Source organism: Dromaius novaehollandiae, chromosome 8 (assembly GCF_036370855.1).
Source record: "Dromaius novaehollandiae isolate bDroNov1 chromosome 8, bDroNov1.hap1, whole genome shotgun sequence".
NCBI classification, from domain to species: Eukaryota; Metazoa; Chordata; class Aves; order Casuariiformes; family Dromaiidae; genus Dromaius; species Dromaius novaehollandiae.
Window position 1 is genome coordinate 40,875,222 of NC_088105.1, and position 19,624 is coordinate 40,894,845.

Here is a 19,624-nt window from a genome sequence, read left to right on the forward strand (position 1 = left end):
TAAACATTACTACTATCTTTACCTGAATATTGGGTGATCCTGAATAGAAGGTGATCCCTCATACGTACCTCTCATTTTCGTTTCACTCGGGAAGCGGAGAGGCACAGAGAGTTTGAAAAGTGCATTTAATTTGTGTCATTTTTGTATTCATGGCTGGGGTTGTAGGACTGCCTGGAATCAACCCTAGATGGCAACTCCTACAGAACGAGGTTCAACCTCATGTTCAGGCCAGATAGTGCAAGTTCTGGTCCTTATTCTGATGAACTTTTGGAAATGCTGTAAAAAGCACTGCCTTGCATTAGGGCAAGTTACTGCCATGCAGCTAGTTTTGTACTACCTACAAAAACTATCAGCATCTTACCTGTCTGTGTGAAGCAGTTGCTGCAGACCCACATTTTGTTTGTTTCTTTTTCCATAAACATGTGCAAAATACAGTAATTTGTTCAGGCAGTTTTTATGGGAAAAAAGAAGAAAAACATCAACTAACATTGCAAGAAGGAGAGCGTTCACTCTGGGTCTGTGCTGAAGGTGTACGATAAGTGACCCACACATCATATTTGGCTGCCAGAGTAATTCATTCGCATCATTTCTGCCACTCTCTTTCCTGAGGTTGTCTTGGACCTGAGTGTGAAATGGGTTGTAGGCTGGATGGTTTATCTTGGTAGCCTTCAGTCTACTACAGTCCTTCCCCAGGCACTGACACCGCCTTCAAAGCACATAATTAAAATGCAAGCATCTGTGTTACATGACTCGTTAGATAACCAGTCACATTCTAGGAGCCACCTGCAAATTTTTTCATCTGTCACTGAGATGGATAACACCTATGCTTTGGTCACATGATAAATGTGTGCCTTGTCATTTTATAGGCATGAATTCATTGTGTGACTGTAAAACAAACATCTCCCTTATGTGTATAACCAGATGTAACCTGTCACATCACAGTGCTTGTGTTTTGATCAAGTAGTAGTAGGCAAATACCAGGGGAGGGGTTGGGACGAACAGCCTTCTGATGCCCTTTTAATGGGCTTTATGGCCCCTTTAAGAATGTGCTGGTATGCAAAGTTAGTAATAATTTGTAGAGCATGAGTAAATAAAAGTTTTGCTATATTTAAAAAAAAAAAAAAAGTCTTAGAGAACCGCCCCCCCGAAACTTTTAATTCTGATCATCCATTCATTTTAGAGTGGACATTCTTAATATGCCTGATGATCACGTGTTTATTTTTGCTGGGTTATGTTTAAAATGTACACTTCTAAACTGTAGAGCAGATGTGTGATGTGAAATACTCCTCTTAAAATCTCAAAATTTGTTTGGATGTTTCTCAGGAAAGTGATATGCCAATCCAGGAGCTGCTTAGCCTTTATGGCTACGATGGTACCATTCCACTGCAAGATGATGATGATGATGAAGATGATGAAGAGGAAGAGGAGGAGGGAGAAGATGATGATGATGTTGATAATGATGACAACAGTGGCTGTAGCGGAGAAAACAAAGTAAGTGTTTACACTGAGTTGAAGCTTACCTCCATTCAGCCATTCTGTACTAGACAGCTGTTCAAGGTGCCACATCACAGCAGAAATAATTCACAGTATAGTTGATTTCAGATGCTTTGTGTACTGTCCTCTAATGTTTACTCTTAATTATCCATCTGTATTTCTCTAAATTACTCTTAATTTCATCTGTATTATTCCGCACTGTTGCTGAAACAAATTAGAGCATATATATACATACAATATCATGAAAAAAGGGATTATAATTGTGGTTCAGAAATATTTGTTTGGCTTCGAAACTTCAGTTTTAAATGCCTAAAAGCACCTTTATAAATACGTCTGAATACGTGTTTCAAGGTTAAAAAGCTGATCTACTGAAACTGAAGTAGGGAATTGAATTAAAAGAAGTCTCTGTGAGTGCTGGAGGTTGCTGCAAGTTTTCTTACTTTAAATTACATTTTTACAAACTAGCAGTAATTGTCCTGGTTGTATTTAAATTGTTAATCAAATCTAATGCTTCAGATATTTTTGTAAAATGTACAGCCATGAACTTGGCATCTTTAAAATTCTGTCCTTTGTGCTCTTGAAATAAATAAATCCAATTTTAGAAAAATCTTTTCTGCTTGCCTTTGTTACACATATTCATAATAATGCTCCCTGTCATGGGCACGGGTGTAACTTCTCCATTATTAGTGGTATTCAGGGTTGCTTCCTGAATTACAGTATAATACTGAAACCTTCGTACTGTCAGCAACAAAAAAACATAAGCTTTAATAGAAATGGTATTACCTAGCCTGGATTTTAAAAGGATCCATTTTGTTGTTTGATTTCTTACCCATTGTGGAATCTCTGGAATGAGACACAAAGGAATGAGGTAACTGATTTGGAAAATTAAGTTCTTATGATTTGCAAGCTCCTTTGATAAATGTTGTGAATGATTACTCTTTACACAGGTTGAATAGTTCAGAAAGAAGAAAGATACGTAGTTACTTCAGATTAGGAAAGTTTCAGAAAGCTGGGGTGGGGGGAAGCTAACATAACATGAAGAATGCGAAATAAAAATAAGTCACAAAGTGGTTAATTTAGTTGTGCACAATGGTACTCCTGAAGTCTCATTTCCTTCTTGTGTCCATGCTGCTTAATTACTTTCTGTCACAACTTCCATCTTCTATGTTCTCATGACCATCTCAGCAGTTCTCCAGATCTGTCACTAGCTCTTTTTTTTTTTTTTTTTTTTTTTTTTAAGATACTGCTCATCTTTTCTTTTAAATGGATAAAATCTCAGCATCTCTCACTGCTGAGATGTTTGCAGCATGAGGAGTCATCTTTGTCCCTTTGTAGGGGACTAACAGTTTGTAGTATACTGCAGAAGCAAATGTGTTCCTGCCTGCCAGCAGCAACAATTCGCAGTCTGGCACACTAAACTTAATCAATGTTTTAGACTAGTGGCAGACTTGGAACTGTGGCTGAATCGAAAGTACATGTTCACTTGTTCTACTCCTGTTGGGATAGGATTGGAACCAAAGGGAGAGGGGAGGCTGGACACAATGCTAACCTGTTGCAGCTCTGCCTCAGCGTACAAGAATGAGAGCTCTAGAAAGACCTGCATGATCTTAGCAGAGAGGCAGTAAAATACATCTGTGGAATAATAATATAAATCATTCATGCTTTCTCTGCAAGTGCAAATCTTTCTACATGCTTAGTTAGTGATATTGCACTGGGCTATTTTCTATTTTTAATCTGCTTTAAGCTGCACATGTGATAATACTCTGGTTTGCTGTTAAAGGTATTCATAAACATGTTGTGCCTAATGCCTCTGTGTTAGAACTAGCAAGTATGAATGCTCACAACATATTCATGAAATGCATAAAAGATATTGGCAGCATGCGTAATAGAAAACACTAATGCGTTTTTTTTAATGTTTATCATTTTAATTTTCCTTGATTCTGTTAATACCTATTGTTGTGTTTTTTTCTAATAAAGAAACTTCTTCTAACTTTTGATCTTTTAATGATTCAATGATATACGCACTCAAGTCTGTTGATACGCTGCTTCTGTGGGATCAAACCACACTACTGACTTCTGTATTTCATGGAAGTTGGCTGGTTGAAAATAGTGTAGCCAATTGATAATTCCTATCCTCTTTATTGAAAATTTGTAAGGAAAGGTTTAAAGAAAGGTAAAATTCTAGGATAGTAGTTGCAAAAAACTTTATTGCAATTTTCTATTTTTTTAGCATAGAATTGATTTTGATCTATTTCCATCAAGAACAACACTATCTCAGAGAAGAAAAACATGTAATTCCAATGCAGTCAAGAGCAAGAGTAGATTTTCCAATTCCTCAAATTCTCATAGTAAACATTTTCAAAATAGAGAAGTATGTCCAGCAGTACACAATTGACTGTTCATAGGTCTGCCAATTGCATATCCTCAGAAACAGCTCAAAAGATTAAAGCAGAAAAATCTTATATATTTGAGGTTTTTCTGGACAAGCAGTTACTTTACAGAGCAAATCCAGCATAGTCTGCATTCTCCCCCATTTTTTTATTTTTATAAGACAGCAAATTTTAGAAGATGCAGGAAGAAAACCTCCTTTCTGTGATGAAGAAAATTACTTGCTTCAAATAAATACAGCAATCTGTTATTGATATATTTTGAATGAAAACTGCAAGGATATGCTTGACTGATGTAAAAACAAGCTGTGGTATTTAGTTCTGGTTCATGGTTTTGATATATATTAGTCTGTTAGACCTGATATGCTTAAAATCCAGGTCAAAAAATAATATAAAGCATTTTAGTATTTGTTATGGCTTAGTCTGGACAGCCACAGCCCATACAGTCACTTGAAGTTAGACACAGGATACTTGGTTTTGATAGGTTGACGTTTGGGGGGAAAATGTTGCCAAAATAGTATTTGTGACACAAAAGGTATAACTGGTCTGCTGTTTGCTTTTGTATGTTTAAGGAGGAGACCATAAAGGATTCATCTGGTCAAGAAGATGAGACACAGTCATCTAATGATGACCCAGCACCATCTGTTGCTTCTCAAGATCCACGGGAGATAATTCGCCCTCGTCGATGTAAATATTTTGATACAAGTATGTATAGTTTAGTACTAAGTACAGTCATCTCGATATAATGACTTTTGCTTATTAACAGCTCTAATTAACATCATACTCTGTTTCTGAAATATGCATCTAGATGCCTGCAGGCATTTGTTACTTCTTTCTTATCACTATTCTTGATTATCATTACGCTGAAAATAATGGGCAACAAAAAATCCTATTTTTAGCGGACTGCTAATTTTCTCACCAGATCAGGGACTCTGTGTAAGGGCGCTAGGTATTATCTCTTCTTAAAACAAAGGATGAAGTTTGTTTAATATTTTAAATTTCTACAGTTTTGAAAAAGCACAATCTCAGACAGTGTAAGTCCTATCATTAAATTACTCTTAGTGTTATAACAGTTCATTATATGATCCAGCAGGCTGATCCATATGGATGTGCCCTTTTGCAAAATTTCCCTGCACGTGGAGCCCAAGAGCTGTAAATGACTTCTGAGACTAATTTGCACAATGAGGAGCATGATCTTTTTTAATACAGACTCCACAGAAGAGTATTTAACTCAAACGTTGCTGTACTGTGCAATTGCAGCACTTCTTTAGTGTCTTTGGAACATTCAGTATTCAGTAGGGGTCCGGCAACACCTGGCTGCTGACTGTGGTATTACCTTGCCATCCTAGTTTCAGCTGCCAATTCCTACCAAGGACGCAGGTAAAAATACTTGCTGGTAGGAAATGCACTGTTCCAACTAGATAGTTGCTGTAATAGCTGCACAGCATGTGATTATCATGACAAAGCCAGGTGACATCAGCTTGTGTCCTCGCTGAAAGAAGTTGAGAGTCCTAGTGAATGAGAAAATAAACATAATTTACTAGAAATAAAAACTCATTTTTTCTTCAAGATCATTCATAGAAAAAACAAAAGCATTAAAATCTGAAAAAGGCCAATAGATTGTTAAACCTGAACTAATGAAGGTGGAGATAGTCGTGAAGAAGACTTACTTGGAAAATTCCGCATTCGCTGCTGTTGCCAGCATTGTGGACTGATTCCTTTCCTCTCTTGTTTTGTTTAAAAATTGGTTTTGCAGCCAAACTGTTTTGCAGAAACTGTTGATCTAGTTATGTAGCTGTCCCATTAGACAACACTCATTTCTGTGGCAGTCTTACTTAACAGAATCTGAACCTTTTAGTGTTGTGCTATCAGCAGAGTCATTTGCACAACAGATACTTTACCTTCCTTGGGTAGAACCGATTGTTGCTGATGTTTGAATTCCTACTATTCTCTGTTTTAACAAATGAAAATTAAGGCAAAGGTTTCTTATAATACCTTCTACTTGATATTTATTAGCCATGACATTGTAGAGATGCATTTTTCCAATCTGTAGTTTATATTAACGCAAAAATGCCAAGAAACCTCAGCATGTGGCTGTGCAGGGATTTGCACCAAGAAATTTGCAAACAAATTAACTTTATTTTTTAGACTTCAGTGTAATGCAAGTGTATTACATTGCTTTGGTGGTTTTTACAATATTCAACTGTGTACAGAATGTAATTTAATGTACACATCTTTTTAGATTGTCATGTGCTATACATAAACTTGGTACTGTTGTTGCTTTCAGTACTTTGTGAAAGGAAACTACTCCATATCCTAAAAATCCTAACATTTTATCCTAAATAATCTACTTTAAATACTGCTCTGCATCTCAGCAGTACATCCAAGCCTACTAAATCCCCATAAGACTGAGAAAACAATACATGGGGATTTCTCACATGTCGTGCTGTAGTGTGCCTTATGTGACAAGGGAGAAAAAGCAGCAGTAATTGAGTTAGGAGCTCATTGAAAATGATGTTCAGATTGCAAATAATTTAGATTTCAGTCTGATCATCCACATAAAAATACTTTCAGAAAATAATGAATAAATTTGATTGTGGATCGTCTCATCTACTTCAAAGCTGGATGAAGGAAAGAGAGTTTTACTAGGAAGTATTAAAACTGATGAAATATTCATTTGTGTCTTACCCTGTGCTGTATCTTAAGCCATTCTACAGGTGAACGTTGGGTGGGTCTTTTTTTAAAGTCGTCAGCACCGAGACATTTAGTAGCGTCAGGCAAACTACCGTTTGCACTTCTGTATTGTGTCCTTCCGCAGCTGTGGCAGGTGTCCTGGGGCTTGCTGGGACCTCACATGCTGTGTCGCTTGGCCTGGCTCTGCTGGAGGCTGCCACTGGCCTGCGCGGGCTCTATCATAGCTCGTTTCATGTAAATGTTTAAATGTTTTCTTGTAGACAGTGAAATAGAAGAGGAATCTGAAGAAGATGAAGATTATATTCCATCAGAAGACTGGAAAAAGGTAAATATTAAGGGCTGCTAAAAAAAAGTTCTATGAATAATGAGTTCATCTGTTACACAGTAACTTTCAGCTCTGTGGGTTACCCAGTTCCTCTCTTTTCTCTCACAAAAGTAAGAGCTTTGATAATAATAAGTGTTAAAAACCTCTCCAAATAGTCAGAAAACATTTCCATATAGTTTCTGTTTACTGTTTCTTTAGATTTCAAACAATGAAAATCTTAAAGGATAAGAAAAAGATATGGTCATACTCTCCTCTAACAAAAGAAAAGCACGGCTGTGGTTGCTTTACCTTTTGCTTCTGTTATTTCAAAACAGGAAATCATGGTGGGCTCTATGTTTCAAGCTGAAATTCCGGCTGGTGTATGCAAATACAAAGAGAATGAAAAAGGTGAGACTTAACACTATTGTCATTATCAAAATGATTGCTTTCACTTTCTAATGGAGAAAAATTAAAGATCTATTTGAGTGATATCATGAGTCTTACAAAATAAAACAGCTCCTTCAAGTGAAAGATAGAACCACGATCTCAAACTATAGTTCATCCTATACTTCACGATCAGGGCTTGAGGCTTGGAAAGGGAAAGAAGGATTATATTCCTGGACTACTGAACCCTTATTGAGCCCTTGTGTTCTAATTTACTAATTTACACATGGTTTTCATGTAGATTATGTTAACCTCTTCACCCAGTATATTTCGTTTATGAGAAACAAAATAATAAAGAAATTATGTTACTGGAATTGAATTAACATGTTGAAAGGAGAAAAATGGCCAAAACAGCTTTAATTTTCACACTTAACAACTCTTCAGTCAGTATTAAATAACTTACTATTCTACTTTTGGGATATTTCCCAGGAACTTTTTGTTTTCCCTTGCAACCAGAGCCTTTGGCTGTATGCTGTCAGCATTACCAAGGCAGGAAAGGCAGACATGGTTCATACCCAGGTCTGTGTGCAAGAGAAGCAAATTTCCCTGCTAATTCAACCCCTTACTCAGAATTTTTTTACACTGCAGTCAGTTTGAGACTGCAGCTTTTGTGGTTTTATATAAGCTAGTTTTAAACTAGCCAGCACAAAACTCTGTTGCTTCCTGGAATTTGAGTAAATACTGAAATAGTGGCAGTTGTCTTGCATTAAGCTCCAGGTTGTTGCAGCTACGCTGTAGCTTGTTCTGGCTAGAAACTATCTAGAAAGAGTGGATCCTGCTTTTGACTTAAAGCAGGCCGACACTGAAGCTGACAGATTCTGTCAGCTAGAGTAAACTTTGGACTTCGTAGACAGAGAGGTTGAAGAGAAGGTAACTTAAATCTATGCAAGAAGTCCAGAGTATCCATTAAAAACGAACCTGGAGTTCCCAGGAAAACTTAGTTACGTAGCTCATTCACTTAAATGACATTTAAACTTTGTATTAAATAATTTGAAAGTGTTTGTTGAGTGCAGAATGCAAAGCCTTTTATACAAAGCTAACTTTTAGTTCACCGTTCACATTAACAGTTAGGGGTTCCTTTGCGTCTGCTCTACATGCCAAAATTCCCTTCTGTTCTTCCTTGCGGATTCTAAGAGACGCATTTTAACATTATTTCCAGAGACTGAAGGGATTTGTGCTCACTTTCACTACTGCAAGTAACATTTAGAATTCAGATGTTTCATCTGAATGTTGATTTTATTTTTATTTCTGTATTTAGCCAGAAAAGTTCATGGAGAAAGAAAAAAGTTGCTTGGTCCTTCAGAAGCTTTCTCCATGCTAGAACTCTATCTTTGATTTGGTTTGTTTTTTGACTGAGTAGAGCTCAAGACTAGAAAATGAAAATAGAAATCAGATTTCTGTAAAGATCAGTTACATTTTAAAACAAAATCTTATAGTGCAGTCATATCAATGATTAATAATTTGGCTGTAAAACCCACCAGTAAGACTGTATCTGTTCTGGAAAAAAAATACAAAAAGAGCAAATTATAAAATATCTGCTTTTTAGCTGTGAAGAAGTTGTTCTTTATATGCTTTTCTGCTACCATCTAAAAATAGAGCTTGAACTATGCATTCAGTAAATTCAGAGATTCAGTCAATTGTACTTTAGTGATCAGTCACTTGCTTTTACTGTTATTTGCTTTGCTCTAAATGGCGTCTGGCCTCCAACAATAAAAAAAGATATAGCTGTTTTATGCATTGCAGTAACCTACATAAAAGAGTTTTTTGTAGTCTTGCATGCAGCTCTTTGTAAAATAGAATACCTACATCTCGGGCAAAAAGTGGTGAGGAGGAAAGTTAAATTTTCACTAGTCATTTTAGGGCCTGTCTAGTTTTATATCCCAATAGGATTTTACATGCTCTGCCACTTCCTTTCCATTTTGCTGTGTTTTGGATGAAATCTTTGACAGGATTCCATCTGGAATTAGTGAAACTTAGAATAGAAAAATAAATGCCTCAGACTGTGTATGTAGCATTTTCATTTCCCATATTCTTTGTCGTTCTCTAAGAAGGCTGCTCCTGTTGGATCCACTTCCACAAGCAAAGGTGCAAAAATGCTAGAACTCTTAAGAATAACTGCATTGCTTTTCAGAGTGCACTTGAAAATCAAAAGATCTCTGAAAACTGAAGATGCTGAAGCCACTTCAAGATTTATTAGCCACTGTCATTCATAAACATTACAGTGTGCTTTGCTTGCATCATTAAGAATGGCTTAGAATCAATTATCTGTTACCTCCTGAAAAGTGTTGCTTCTACTGGAGTTCATATCTCAGTATACCTAGAATCTTTGTATTAAATGAGAAACTAAATATCAGATTAAGACTAGCCTTTCAAGGTGCAGAAAATTGTTAGAAGCTATTTTCAAAGAATATATGCTTTGTGAAATGAACCCGTCTTTCTTTGCAAAACACTTAATCGTTTTCTGTAACAGCTTTGCTTTTTTTAAAAAAAAAAAAAAAAAGAAAGAAAACACAACTGTGGTCCACTTCCTTGTTAAAAATTTGTGTTTTTCAAGTTAAGATGCACGTAGCAGCCATTCTGAGCTTTCCATCTGCATGGAATGCTCCTGTATCTTCTGTGCTTACCTCATGATTTTAGTGGTTTCAGGAGCAGGACAGAGAAGGTGGAGTTTCTGAAGCTTCGTAAATGAGCCCTCAAATCTAGAGCACTGATTATGCCAGCCATGTCATGATAATACAAGGCAGAGCATCCTAGTTGTTTGGATCATTGCATGTGGGAGAATATTTTTGGCCCATCCTTACGTGTGTTCTAAATTAACGTTTATGCTCTAATGGTCTTCCAGGGTTTGAGAGAGAGAATAAACTTTTCTATTGTTGTTTTAGCTTTCCCTTTTTTTTTTTGCCTTTGGTTAATTCAGTGTATGAAAATGATGACCAGCTGCTGTGGAATCCTGACTTCTTACCAGAAGATAAGGTGATTGAGTTCCTAAATGAAGCATCGAGGCGTACGGGTGATGAGAAAGGCCTAGATGCAATTCCTGAAGGATCACATATTAAAGACAATGAACAGGTATATAAGAATAACTAGGATTTGTAGTACAGTCTTACAGAATGAGCTGTATCTTTTTTCTGTTTCACTCCCAGGTCTTAAAATTAGGTTTGAAACAGCTTTATTCTTCCTTATGGAAATAGAATTGTGATGTTTTTTTCCTGTCAACAAATACAAAACCTGAAGAATCTAACTGTTAACTTAGCCTTAACGTTGCTTTATGCAATAGTGCATTATTTTATATTTAAATAGTTGTGCATAAGTGAGTTCTGTTCTGTTACTTTTTTTTTTCTTTTTAAAGTTTTATGAATGCCTACTTTTTTTTCAACTCTCCACACATTTTACAAATGCATGCAGTGGATGAAAATATTGTATTACTTTACTCATGTATATATGTGGTTATGTAATTAGAGATTTGGAAATGGAAACAGAGGAGATACATCTTTGCCCTATCTTAAATTGTAATACATTCATTCAATGAGTTTATTTTTAAATCACTAAAAACTAATCAAAAAGAGATTACTAATTATGCTTCTGTGGCATAATGTAAATGGAGTGGTATTTAGAATGTTAAAGGTATGTCTCTTATTTTTGCAGGCATTGTATGAATTGGTTAAGTGCAATTTTGATACTGAAGAATCATTACGAAGATTGAGATTTAATGTAAAAGCAGCCAGAGGTGAGGATACACTGTTAAATTTATACTGTTGAACTCCCATTTTTTTTTGTCACACAGGTATTGGGCTTTGCAGTCAGGCAGATTGAGATACTTCTATTAGAGCAGGATTGCGTGTAAGCATTACATATCAGTGCCCATTTAAATGCAACCTTCAGTGAATCTCTTAACATTCTCAGAGAAAGAATTAAATTAGCAGAGGTAGTGTAAACAGGTACATGCCCAAATACACCATGTAAATTAACTTTCTTCAAATAGAGCTTGGTGTTTATATTTGTGACTTAACATGTTAAAATTTAAAATGTCTTCTTACCAACTAAATTGTACGTTTCTTGGGTATTTTGTTCATTGTTCTAGATCTCTTCAGTCATTAAATTTAATGAAGTGAACATGTATAAAATGAAATAATTCACAATTCTAAATGAAGGAGATTGAGCATCTGAACCTTTTATTTTAAAAAGTATAACACTAAAAAAAACCCTGCTTTTGAATATGCTTTTGGAGTTTTTTGTATTTCCTGTTTTTATATTGATCTTTTCTTTGTACTCAAAGGAACAAGACAGACTAAGAAAAGGTACAAGTTATTTTCCTTGCACATTGATCTGTTGGCACTGCTTTTAAACATGTGGTTTGTTCAGAGTTTACTGTGCGAATCTCAGACAAGAATGATCAAATCAACAAGATTAGTTTGTTCTCCCACTATTTTAATCCTTATTTATTTGTGACCTTAAGAATCAATGAGACCAAATTATGTCAAGTTCTTAGAACTGTGGCTGAAAGTTACTAGGAGTCTATTTTGGCTTCAATGCAGCCAAGATTTCCCACCCAAGAGTGTGAGAGCAAAGTGTCATGTTATGCCAAGCTGAAATTAATAGCCTATTGTTGTTGGCCCTTATCAGCAATATGGGGAAGATCTCATTCCCCTCCCTTTTCACTGCTTCTTCCAAACACCAGCAAGCAGTGTGAGTCCATAGCATGAATTCCTTCGTGCTCTGTCCTGGGTTGAAGGATACCTACTTCCTATGGTTCTGGAGGCAGAATGGTTCATCTCAGGTGAGACCAGGTTTCTCGGCCCTTCTTCCCTCTTCCTTTTGCCTAGTCTTTTTCCATGGGGCAGGGCTGCTGTTACCGACTGTTTACAACAGCCCCTACCCACAAGGTACATAGGCCAGCCAAAGCTCCCACCTACTCACTCGAGGGGAGAATTTTCTTTTTTGTGCTAGTAAGTGAAATTTCTGGAGGTGGTTCTCATTTAGTCAGCAGATGGCGTAAGAAGCTTAAATATCATGTGTTTTGTGTCACTTAAGTTTTCATTTATTGTTTGTATATTTTTATCTTGATTGTATTCTTTATTGCCTTTCCTTGCTTTAGAAGAATTATCTGTTTGGACAGAAGAAGAATGTAGGAACTTTGAACAAGGGCTGAAAGTCTATGGCAAGGATTTTCATGTGATTCAGGCAAACAAGGTAAACACTGAATTTCTTAAATTTACTTTTTTTTTCCCCCTAAGAAATGTCATTGCAAATAAATTCATATGTACGATTTAATCCACAGATCACTATGTTTACTCCTTTTAATTTATCCTAAATATATACCCAAGTCGGTTTGTCAAAGTGCAGAATCCTCTGTGACTGAGAAGGCTAGGTTCAGAAAAGTGCAAAAATCTTGCTGTGCACAGACATGTGGGAAGATCTGCATCCCTGGTCTTAGATTGTTGTAACGGACTTGAACATCCCTCTTGAAGCGTGTGTTTACAGCACCTCAAGATATCTGCAGTATTCTTGAAAATAAAACTTCGTTTTTTAATTTCTGGGCCTCTGAAAACTCTGTCTCTAGTTTCTAATATTCCCTCTGTTGTATAAAGAAGCATTGATTTTGAATTTCACAGCTTTTGATTTAAATGTGGCTTTTTGCCAAAAATGTATTTGAATTCATCGAAGTTTATGTGGCATGCATTTCCTAGGTACGAACAAGATCAGTTGGTGAGTGTGTTGCATTTTATTACATGTGGAAGAAATCAGAGAGGTATGACTTCTTTGCGCAGCAGACCCGATTTGGAAAGAAGAAGTACAATCTTCATCCTGGTGTAACGTAAGATGTACTTTCTTTTCATGTGCTTTTACATGTTGGATCTAAATCTTTATTTCATACTGCTCTCATACAAAAGGAACAACAACCTAGCGAGTCCTTAGACCCAATTTGCAGCAGGACAACAGCCAAGGTAGAAGAAAAGCAGGCCATTGCACATAATGTAATTTCTAAAATGCATTTGTGTGGAATTAGACTAACAATTTGCATTGAACAGCTATTTAATTTAGCTTGTTTTCTGTTTAAATGTTTCCCAAACATGATGTTTTGCAAATACATGGATTGTTTTAAATACTTAATGTGTTTATGCAAAGGTCACAAATTTCAGGTGGGATTTTTCTTACCTGCCATAGTATATACTTAAGGCATATTGTTTGGCAAGCACTCCTGCCAATATAGTACCCTGAACTAGGGCTTTTTTGTGCTTACATAGCTCCTTTACCTATTCGCTTCTCTGCTAGATAAAAAGGGACATGTCTGGGCATAACATCATGTATTCTCCTTCCTCAAATCTGACCAAGTGAGCCCATTCTTCTGCCCTCCATTCAAGTGCTATGATTCTAGAATCTCCCTCCTTCAGCTGACTTTCTCCCAGTCCTTTTATCATTATTTTTTCTTCTCTGTTCCTTTTTTTTTTAATTATTGTTTTTTTAAATATTTTAGAACCATGTCTTGACCACCGAAGTGAAATCGCAGGATGATGTTAAGGGTTGCCATCGGTGGCTTCTCTGATACGGAGATTGTTACAGAGAGGCATCTAGAGCTTATGGATTTTCTTAACAGTTGTCAGGGACTATCTCCCTCCCCCCCACTTCTCCCATCTGTTTTATTTTCCCCCATTTTACCCAAATTAGTAGAGGTTTTGGGTTAATGACTTAAAATATTCTCTGATTGTTTTGCAGTTGTTTGCATATGGTATTCATTAATGGAAATGCCATTAATGATTGTACTTGTCTATTCTTGAAAGCTATTGCAGATAGACTTGGGAATTTAGAGGGCAACATCAGCTCCAGAATAATTGTGTGTGTGAGGATATACTGTTTCTGGTGTTAATCCAAAATAATACTGTACGTAGAAGGGCTTTACCAACCAGCTTTGTTTGTTTAAATCTTCGTAAGGGATTTACTATACGTCAGTGACCTAAAAGGTAGGACTGTAATAGAATTCAGACATAAAAATGTCTTACGTTGAACTATGAAGTTTTTCTCTCTTTCTTAACTTCCCTCTTGTCAAGGTTGTTACATGCACAAACCTTATCTACTTGAATAGTGTGTTATCACTGCTTCAAAGAATTGCAAGAGCTTAATATGAGCCTCCCTTAGAACATCATCCTGAAAACACTCTCCACAAAGAACATCAATGCATGATGAAGTTTCTGCTTGTGCACAGTCTTTTGGGACTTAACATAAGCACAGGCTGAATTTATTTAAGCTGGCTGCAGTGGTTGGTCAACAAATACGTAGTTGCTGTAGACAAACCATACATGGACCAGTTAACATAACATACTAAAATTTTTAACTTTGCAAGATAAGTCTGCGTGTTTCATAGAGACACCAAAATGTGATCTGGGCATGCATGAAATATATCAGTAAATATTTTGTACAAATTAAACCAATCCTTTAAACAGCAAAGGCAATAGTGAATGTGGCATTTCTGTTGTTTAGAGATTATATGGATCGTCTCTTAGACGAAAGTGAAAGCGCTGCTTCCAGCAGAGCTCCATCCCCTCCTCCTACCACCTCCAACAGCAGCACCAGCCAGTCTGAGAGGGAGGACAGCACAACCAGCAACAGTAATCAGAATGGTAAGTAGATGCCCGCTCACTCCTAAAGAGTTGCCAAATCATTGCAGCAGCTTTGCAGATGACAAGCTAAAAGAGAAGTTCAGCCTTCGCTGTCTAAAAACAATTCCATTTTAGTTTTAAATATTTTCCAGGGGGATAGCAGCTTTAAGTTAAAAAAGTTTTAAAAAAAACATGTTTGCACTTAGCCAATGGCCATGTATTGGAGATAAATCTCCACTAAAATCTTCCTTGTAAAATGTAATTAATCTGGGTCTGTCCCATGCTAACACAGGTGTGAAATGCCAACTTTGTGAGGAGTTCGATGCAGGATGTTTAAAACAACTGTCTGAAGTTTTCATAGGATGAGAACCGTGTTTCCATGTGGCACACCAGTGCTTCTCTGGTGCTTGTCTCAGACAGACAGTTAGCTATTCTTGAGACGCTGAAGGGTAGTTAGGAATGAGAGGAGAAAAGCCAGGGCCTGATCAGTGCAGAAGGAAGAGTACCTCAGAAGCAGGGGGCAGCCAATCTGGAGGAGCTGAAGTAAAAGCACTGGCAAGAGGAGGGAAGAGCTTGGGGGGCTGAACCAGAATGTGAAAACAGAGTGGTAACTAAAGGAATTGGAGTGACGTACTGCCCAGACGAGGACAGTCCATCTGCAGCTTGTAGTGTTGTTGGAGTCTATGACATTTTCAGGGCTGCTGTTGCTTGTAAGGGTTTCCATAGACGCTACTGTGATATGTACATCTGTATGAAAATAAATCACTCATTCATCCCTCAGTGGGGATACTAAGACCAGTATTGCCTTTTTAGTTCAGTGGGACTAGTTAAACTCCTGTTTCATTGATGTACTACAAATTGCTTATGGTTCTGTTATTGCTTATGGTTTTGTTCTTACTGTGTGTTTCTGTAATGCAGGGGTGTCCACTAATGGGCCAGGTGAGATACCAAATAAAGATGAAGCAAAAATTGAAGGACTGCATGTAAATGGACCTACCAGTGGTAAGAAAACACCTCACACGGATCAGGATACAAATGGGTATGAAGCAGAAAACCTTTCTGTTGACCCTAAAATTGCTCATTCGACTTCAAGAAATGAAAATGATTTTGAAGAAAAAAATGAAAGACCTCTAAAAAGAAGAAGAATTAACAGCAATGGAAAAGAGAGTCCTGGTTCTTCAGAGTTCTTCCAGGAAGCAAACTCACATGGGAAGCTTGAAGAACTAGAAACTTTGGATGACTGAATAATAGGAGCTGATTTTATTCCGTGGAGTAAATTTTGGGTGTCTAAAATTTTCAGGGTTGATGGGTTACCTTACAAAATCCAGTTCCATAAAACAAATCTGTTGAGAATTTTCTGATACCTTTTAGTTGGCTCTTAAAATCTGATTATTTGTTTTTCAGTGCTGAAAAGCAGTAGGAGAATATTCTGTTTCTCAGAGCCGTCAACTGTAGTTCTGAGAACATTAAGGCTCTTAAAAATATTTGAGAAACGAATCAGTGAGTTTGTGCGAAAAAACTCCCAGCCTAATACGTTAAAGAAATTTCTGTTTATATGCACTATTTAAGCATTGTACAGCTGAACAAAGCATCCTATTTGAATCAGTGAGCTGGTTCAAATTTCGATTTGTTGCAGGAAGTTAAAATGAAATATAGAATTCCAAAATACGCATCAGAGTAGGCATAAAGACCTTTATTCATTTTAAGTGGAAAAGTGATATCCCATTGTTAAGGAACCCTTATGAATCCTGAAAGTTATGAGCACAACTATTTTTATATATAGAAGTTTTAAAACGTAAATAAATAAACCAGGTCAGGTTTGTATATGTAAAATTGTTGACATCAATGATGTCTTTCCATATTCTTATCTGGGCTAAAGAAATACATTCTGTATTTTTCCAGATTTCTTTGTAGCCTTTGAAAGATTTTTACAGTACTTATGTCTTGATTGAACTGTCCTTTCTTAAAACAAAAGCTTGTATAATTTTCTTAACTTGTACAGTTGGTAAACTTTTATGAGAGAATTGATATCCTGAGTCTAATGTCAGCTTCATTTTATTTTGCTAAAGTCTTTTCTAAAAAAACCCAAACCAAACCAATCCAATTTAAAAAAAAATGCTTATTATTCACCACCATGCTGTTTTCTCCTCAGAGAACAGTAAACCATTAACATCAAGACTGGTTAGAAGTTATAATATTTTGAAAATCTGACTTCATATTTCTGTTTTATGGCAAATAGTGATGCTTAGAATTTGTTAAGCATGATGCTTTGCATTGAAGAAATTTTCTTGCTTTCATTATACATTTTCTCATTTTATTTTTGAGCTCAGATAAATTTCATGTCAGCCAAACGTTTAAATTTACTAAACCTTGTTCACCAAGATCAGGTATTAGATTATTCATTGATTTATCATCAGTACATCCTCTGCATTTCATTGAGCACAGAAAGGCTAGGAAATGGGTGGCGTGATTCTGGCTGAACAGGTTAGAAGTGGATGTGCAGCTGGTTACCTGGTGCCTGAGCTTGAATTTCTGGAAACTAATGGACCTTGCCTGAATGGTTATTTCAGTGGGAGCAGAAATATCGTATATAAATATTTGGTACAGCATGCAATATATATAGACAGACAGACACACACACACACACACACCTGCACACTTACGTGCGTGTGTATATACACATTCAGTATATATACATGCATGTATGCAAGAGGTGGGAGTAGTTATGGGTAACTATCTTAAGATAAAAGTCCTAGAAACTAAAACTCCTTATGAATGGGGGCGAGATGGATTTTTGCTCACCTTCCCACTACCCTGATTTGAAAGCTTTTGAAGTAGAGGTTACATCCATGAAGTAGAAAGAAGAAAGAATTTAATTCCGCTATTTTTTTTTTAACTTGTTTGTTCTATAAGCCACAGCTACATACGCTACTATATTAAAAATAGGGAAAAAATGTTCTATCTGTATAATTTATAAACTTATCTCCTCCTTCTGTGGCTTACAAGTGTGCTGTTAATTTTTAATTGGTTATTTTTACTTAAATGATCTTAAAGTTTATGTTAGTCTTCAGGATTCTGGTTTTAAATGTATGGTCATATGGTTTGAAACTAATGTATCAACTTGACAAAAAAAATGCTAAGGGGTTTTTTTTCTTTTGTTTTGTTTTTCTAACTACATGTACTTGGACTTTACGGTCATTAATGAGCCAAATTCTCCAGATCTGGTATAGCTCCATCAACATACTTAGTTATTGGAGTGTATTAACCTACTGTTCACAGAAATGGTTTGAATGATCTGTTTTAACTGGTTCAGCTGACATGCGCAAGTGAACATCTACTGAGAACTGGACAGCAATTAATGTGGAGAGGCACAGAAGTAAGACTTGGTAATCTATGGCCTGCATTAATCTTGTTGAGTGATTGCCTTAGGAAGAAGTCACTGTTAAAATTTAAATCTGGTTTTTAATATCTAAAGTATCACAGCCTTATATCCAAGACAGTCTGGAGCGCGCTTCGGAACGAGGGCAGCGCAGTGCTTCTGAGAATCTTTGCAGCTAGAGTCCTGTTTCCAATTTTATTTTATGCATTTTTGTTTGCAAGTTGGAAATACTTCCAAAACAATTATAGGAACATTTATAAGTAAACTGTCTCAGGCTTGTGTGTAAAATACAGCACTGTGTATATTTTCAGGAATGTCGCTTTGTTCTTTTAATCTTACCTTTTTTTTTGTGATACCTAGAAGAGACCTGACATTCCATAATCAACCAATATGTAATGCTCAGCTAGACTTTAAGAATATTTAATTATAATTTACGTTTTGTTTATGCAGGATGTTTTATACAATATTTGGTTCATGTTCTTCAAAATACAGCCACTATAACTTGATAAGTCATTGCACTACTAGAACTATTTAAAAAATCTAGAAATATATTAACTTTGATTTTGTTTTAAAAGCGTTCGGTACAGTTTGGAGCCCAGGAATGTTTGAACTTGCTTCCAAACTGCATTGAAAGGACAGCGGCTTGCATGTAACGTATATTTTTCAAGCACTATCATGATGTGTCCAGCTGGATCAGGTGTCCTGTTTTCATGGAGTGCTTTTGAGTGCAGCCTGAATTGAAAACACAGTTCAAAAGAAAAATCGTTGTTGGGCTTTATAAAGGATTTAAAGTGGTATTAAAAAATTTACAAATTAGTTTTTATACAGTTTTTTCCACGCATAGTAATTTTGCACTGTTAGTAATTCCCTTCTCTTACCCCCCATTCCCTGTCTGCAGTTCTGAAAAAGCTTATTAAAATATTTTTTTAAACATATTGTCTGCATAAAAAAATTTCTGAGTTTTTTTTTTTTTTTTTGATTAAAAGACTGGGTAGAGTATTTCTGCTTATACATGATGTGAAGACCCTATCCTGTTGTGGCACTTTGGTAGTAACTCTGGTACTGCTTTAATGAACTTACAAAAGAAAAGACCTTTCATGCTTTCATGATTAAACTTGGTCTGACAGTTCTTTGAACTGTTTCCTTCATTCTGCCTCCTGCGCTGCAGCTGGATTGCACGCAGTTTTAAGAAAGGTACCTCTAAGAAAGGACCAAGTACCTCTTGGGGTGCTGGGGGGTGTTTCTTCTCCTCCATGCACATCTAACAAACTAATGATTCAGGCTAGCTAGGAAAAAGGAGACAGACTGATTTTAGGTCAGCACTGGT

General features: G+C 36.4%; 1 protein-coding gene across 6 annotated transcripts in view; it reads left to right on the forward strand.

Moving 5' to 3' along the window:
• MIER1 (MIER1 transcriptional regulator) overlaps positions 1 to 19,232 on the forward strand; it is a 42,968-nt gene extending 23,736 nt beyond the window's left edge. For all 6 annotated transcript variants that reach the window (XM_064516336.1, XM_064516339.1, XM_064516337.1 and 3 more), the window contains 10 exons: positions 1,324 to 1,491; positions 4,454 to 4,586; positions 6,836 to 6,900; positions 7,215 to 7,287; positions 10,241 to 10,392; positions 10,969 to 11,050; positions 12,419 to 12,513; positions 13,011 to 13,138; positions 14,800 to 14,939; positions 15,837 to 19,232. In XM_064516336.1, the coding sequence (XP_064372406.1) occupies positions 1,324 to 1,491; positions 4,454 to 4,586; positions 6,836 to 6,900; positions 7,215 to 7,287; positions 10,241 to 10,392; positions 10,969 to 11,050; positions 12,419 to 12,513; positions 13,011 to 13,138; positions 14,800 to 14,939; positions 15,837 to 16,162 (1,362 nt within the window). In that variant the 3' untranslated portion in view covers positions 16,163 to 19,232. The remainder of the gene's footprint in view (positions 1 to 1,323; positions 1,492 to 4,453; positions 4,587 to 6,835; positions 6,901 to 7,214; positions 7,288 to 10,240; positions 10,393 to 10,968; positions 11,051 to 12,418; positions 12,514 to 13,010; positions 13,139 to 14,799; positions 14,940 to 15,836) is intronic.
• Positions 19,233 to 19,624: the final 392 nt, after the last annotated feature.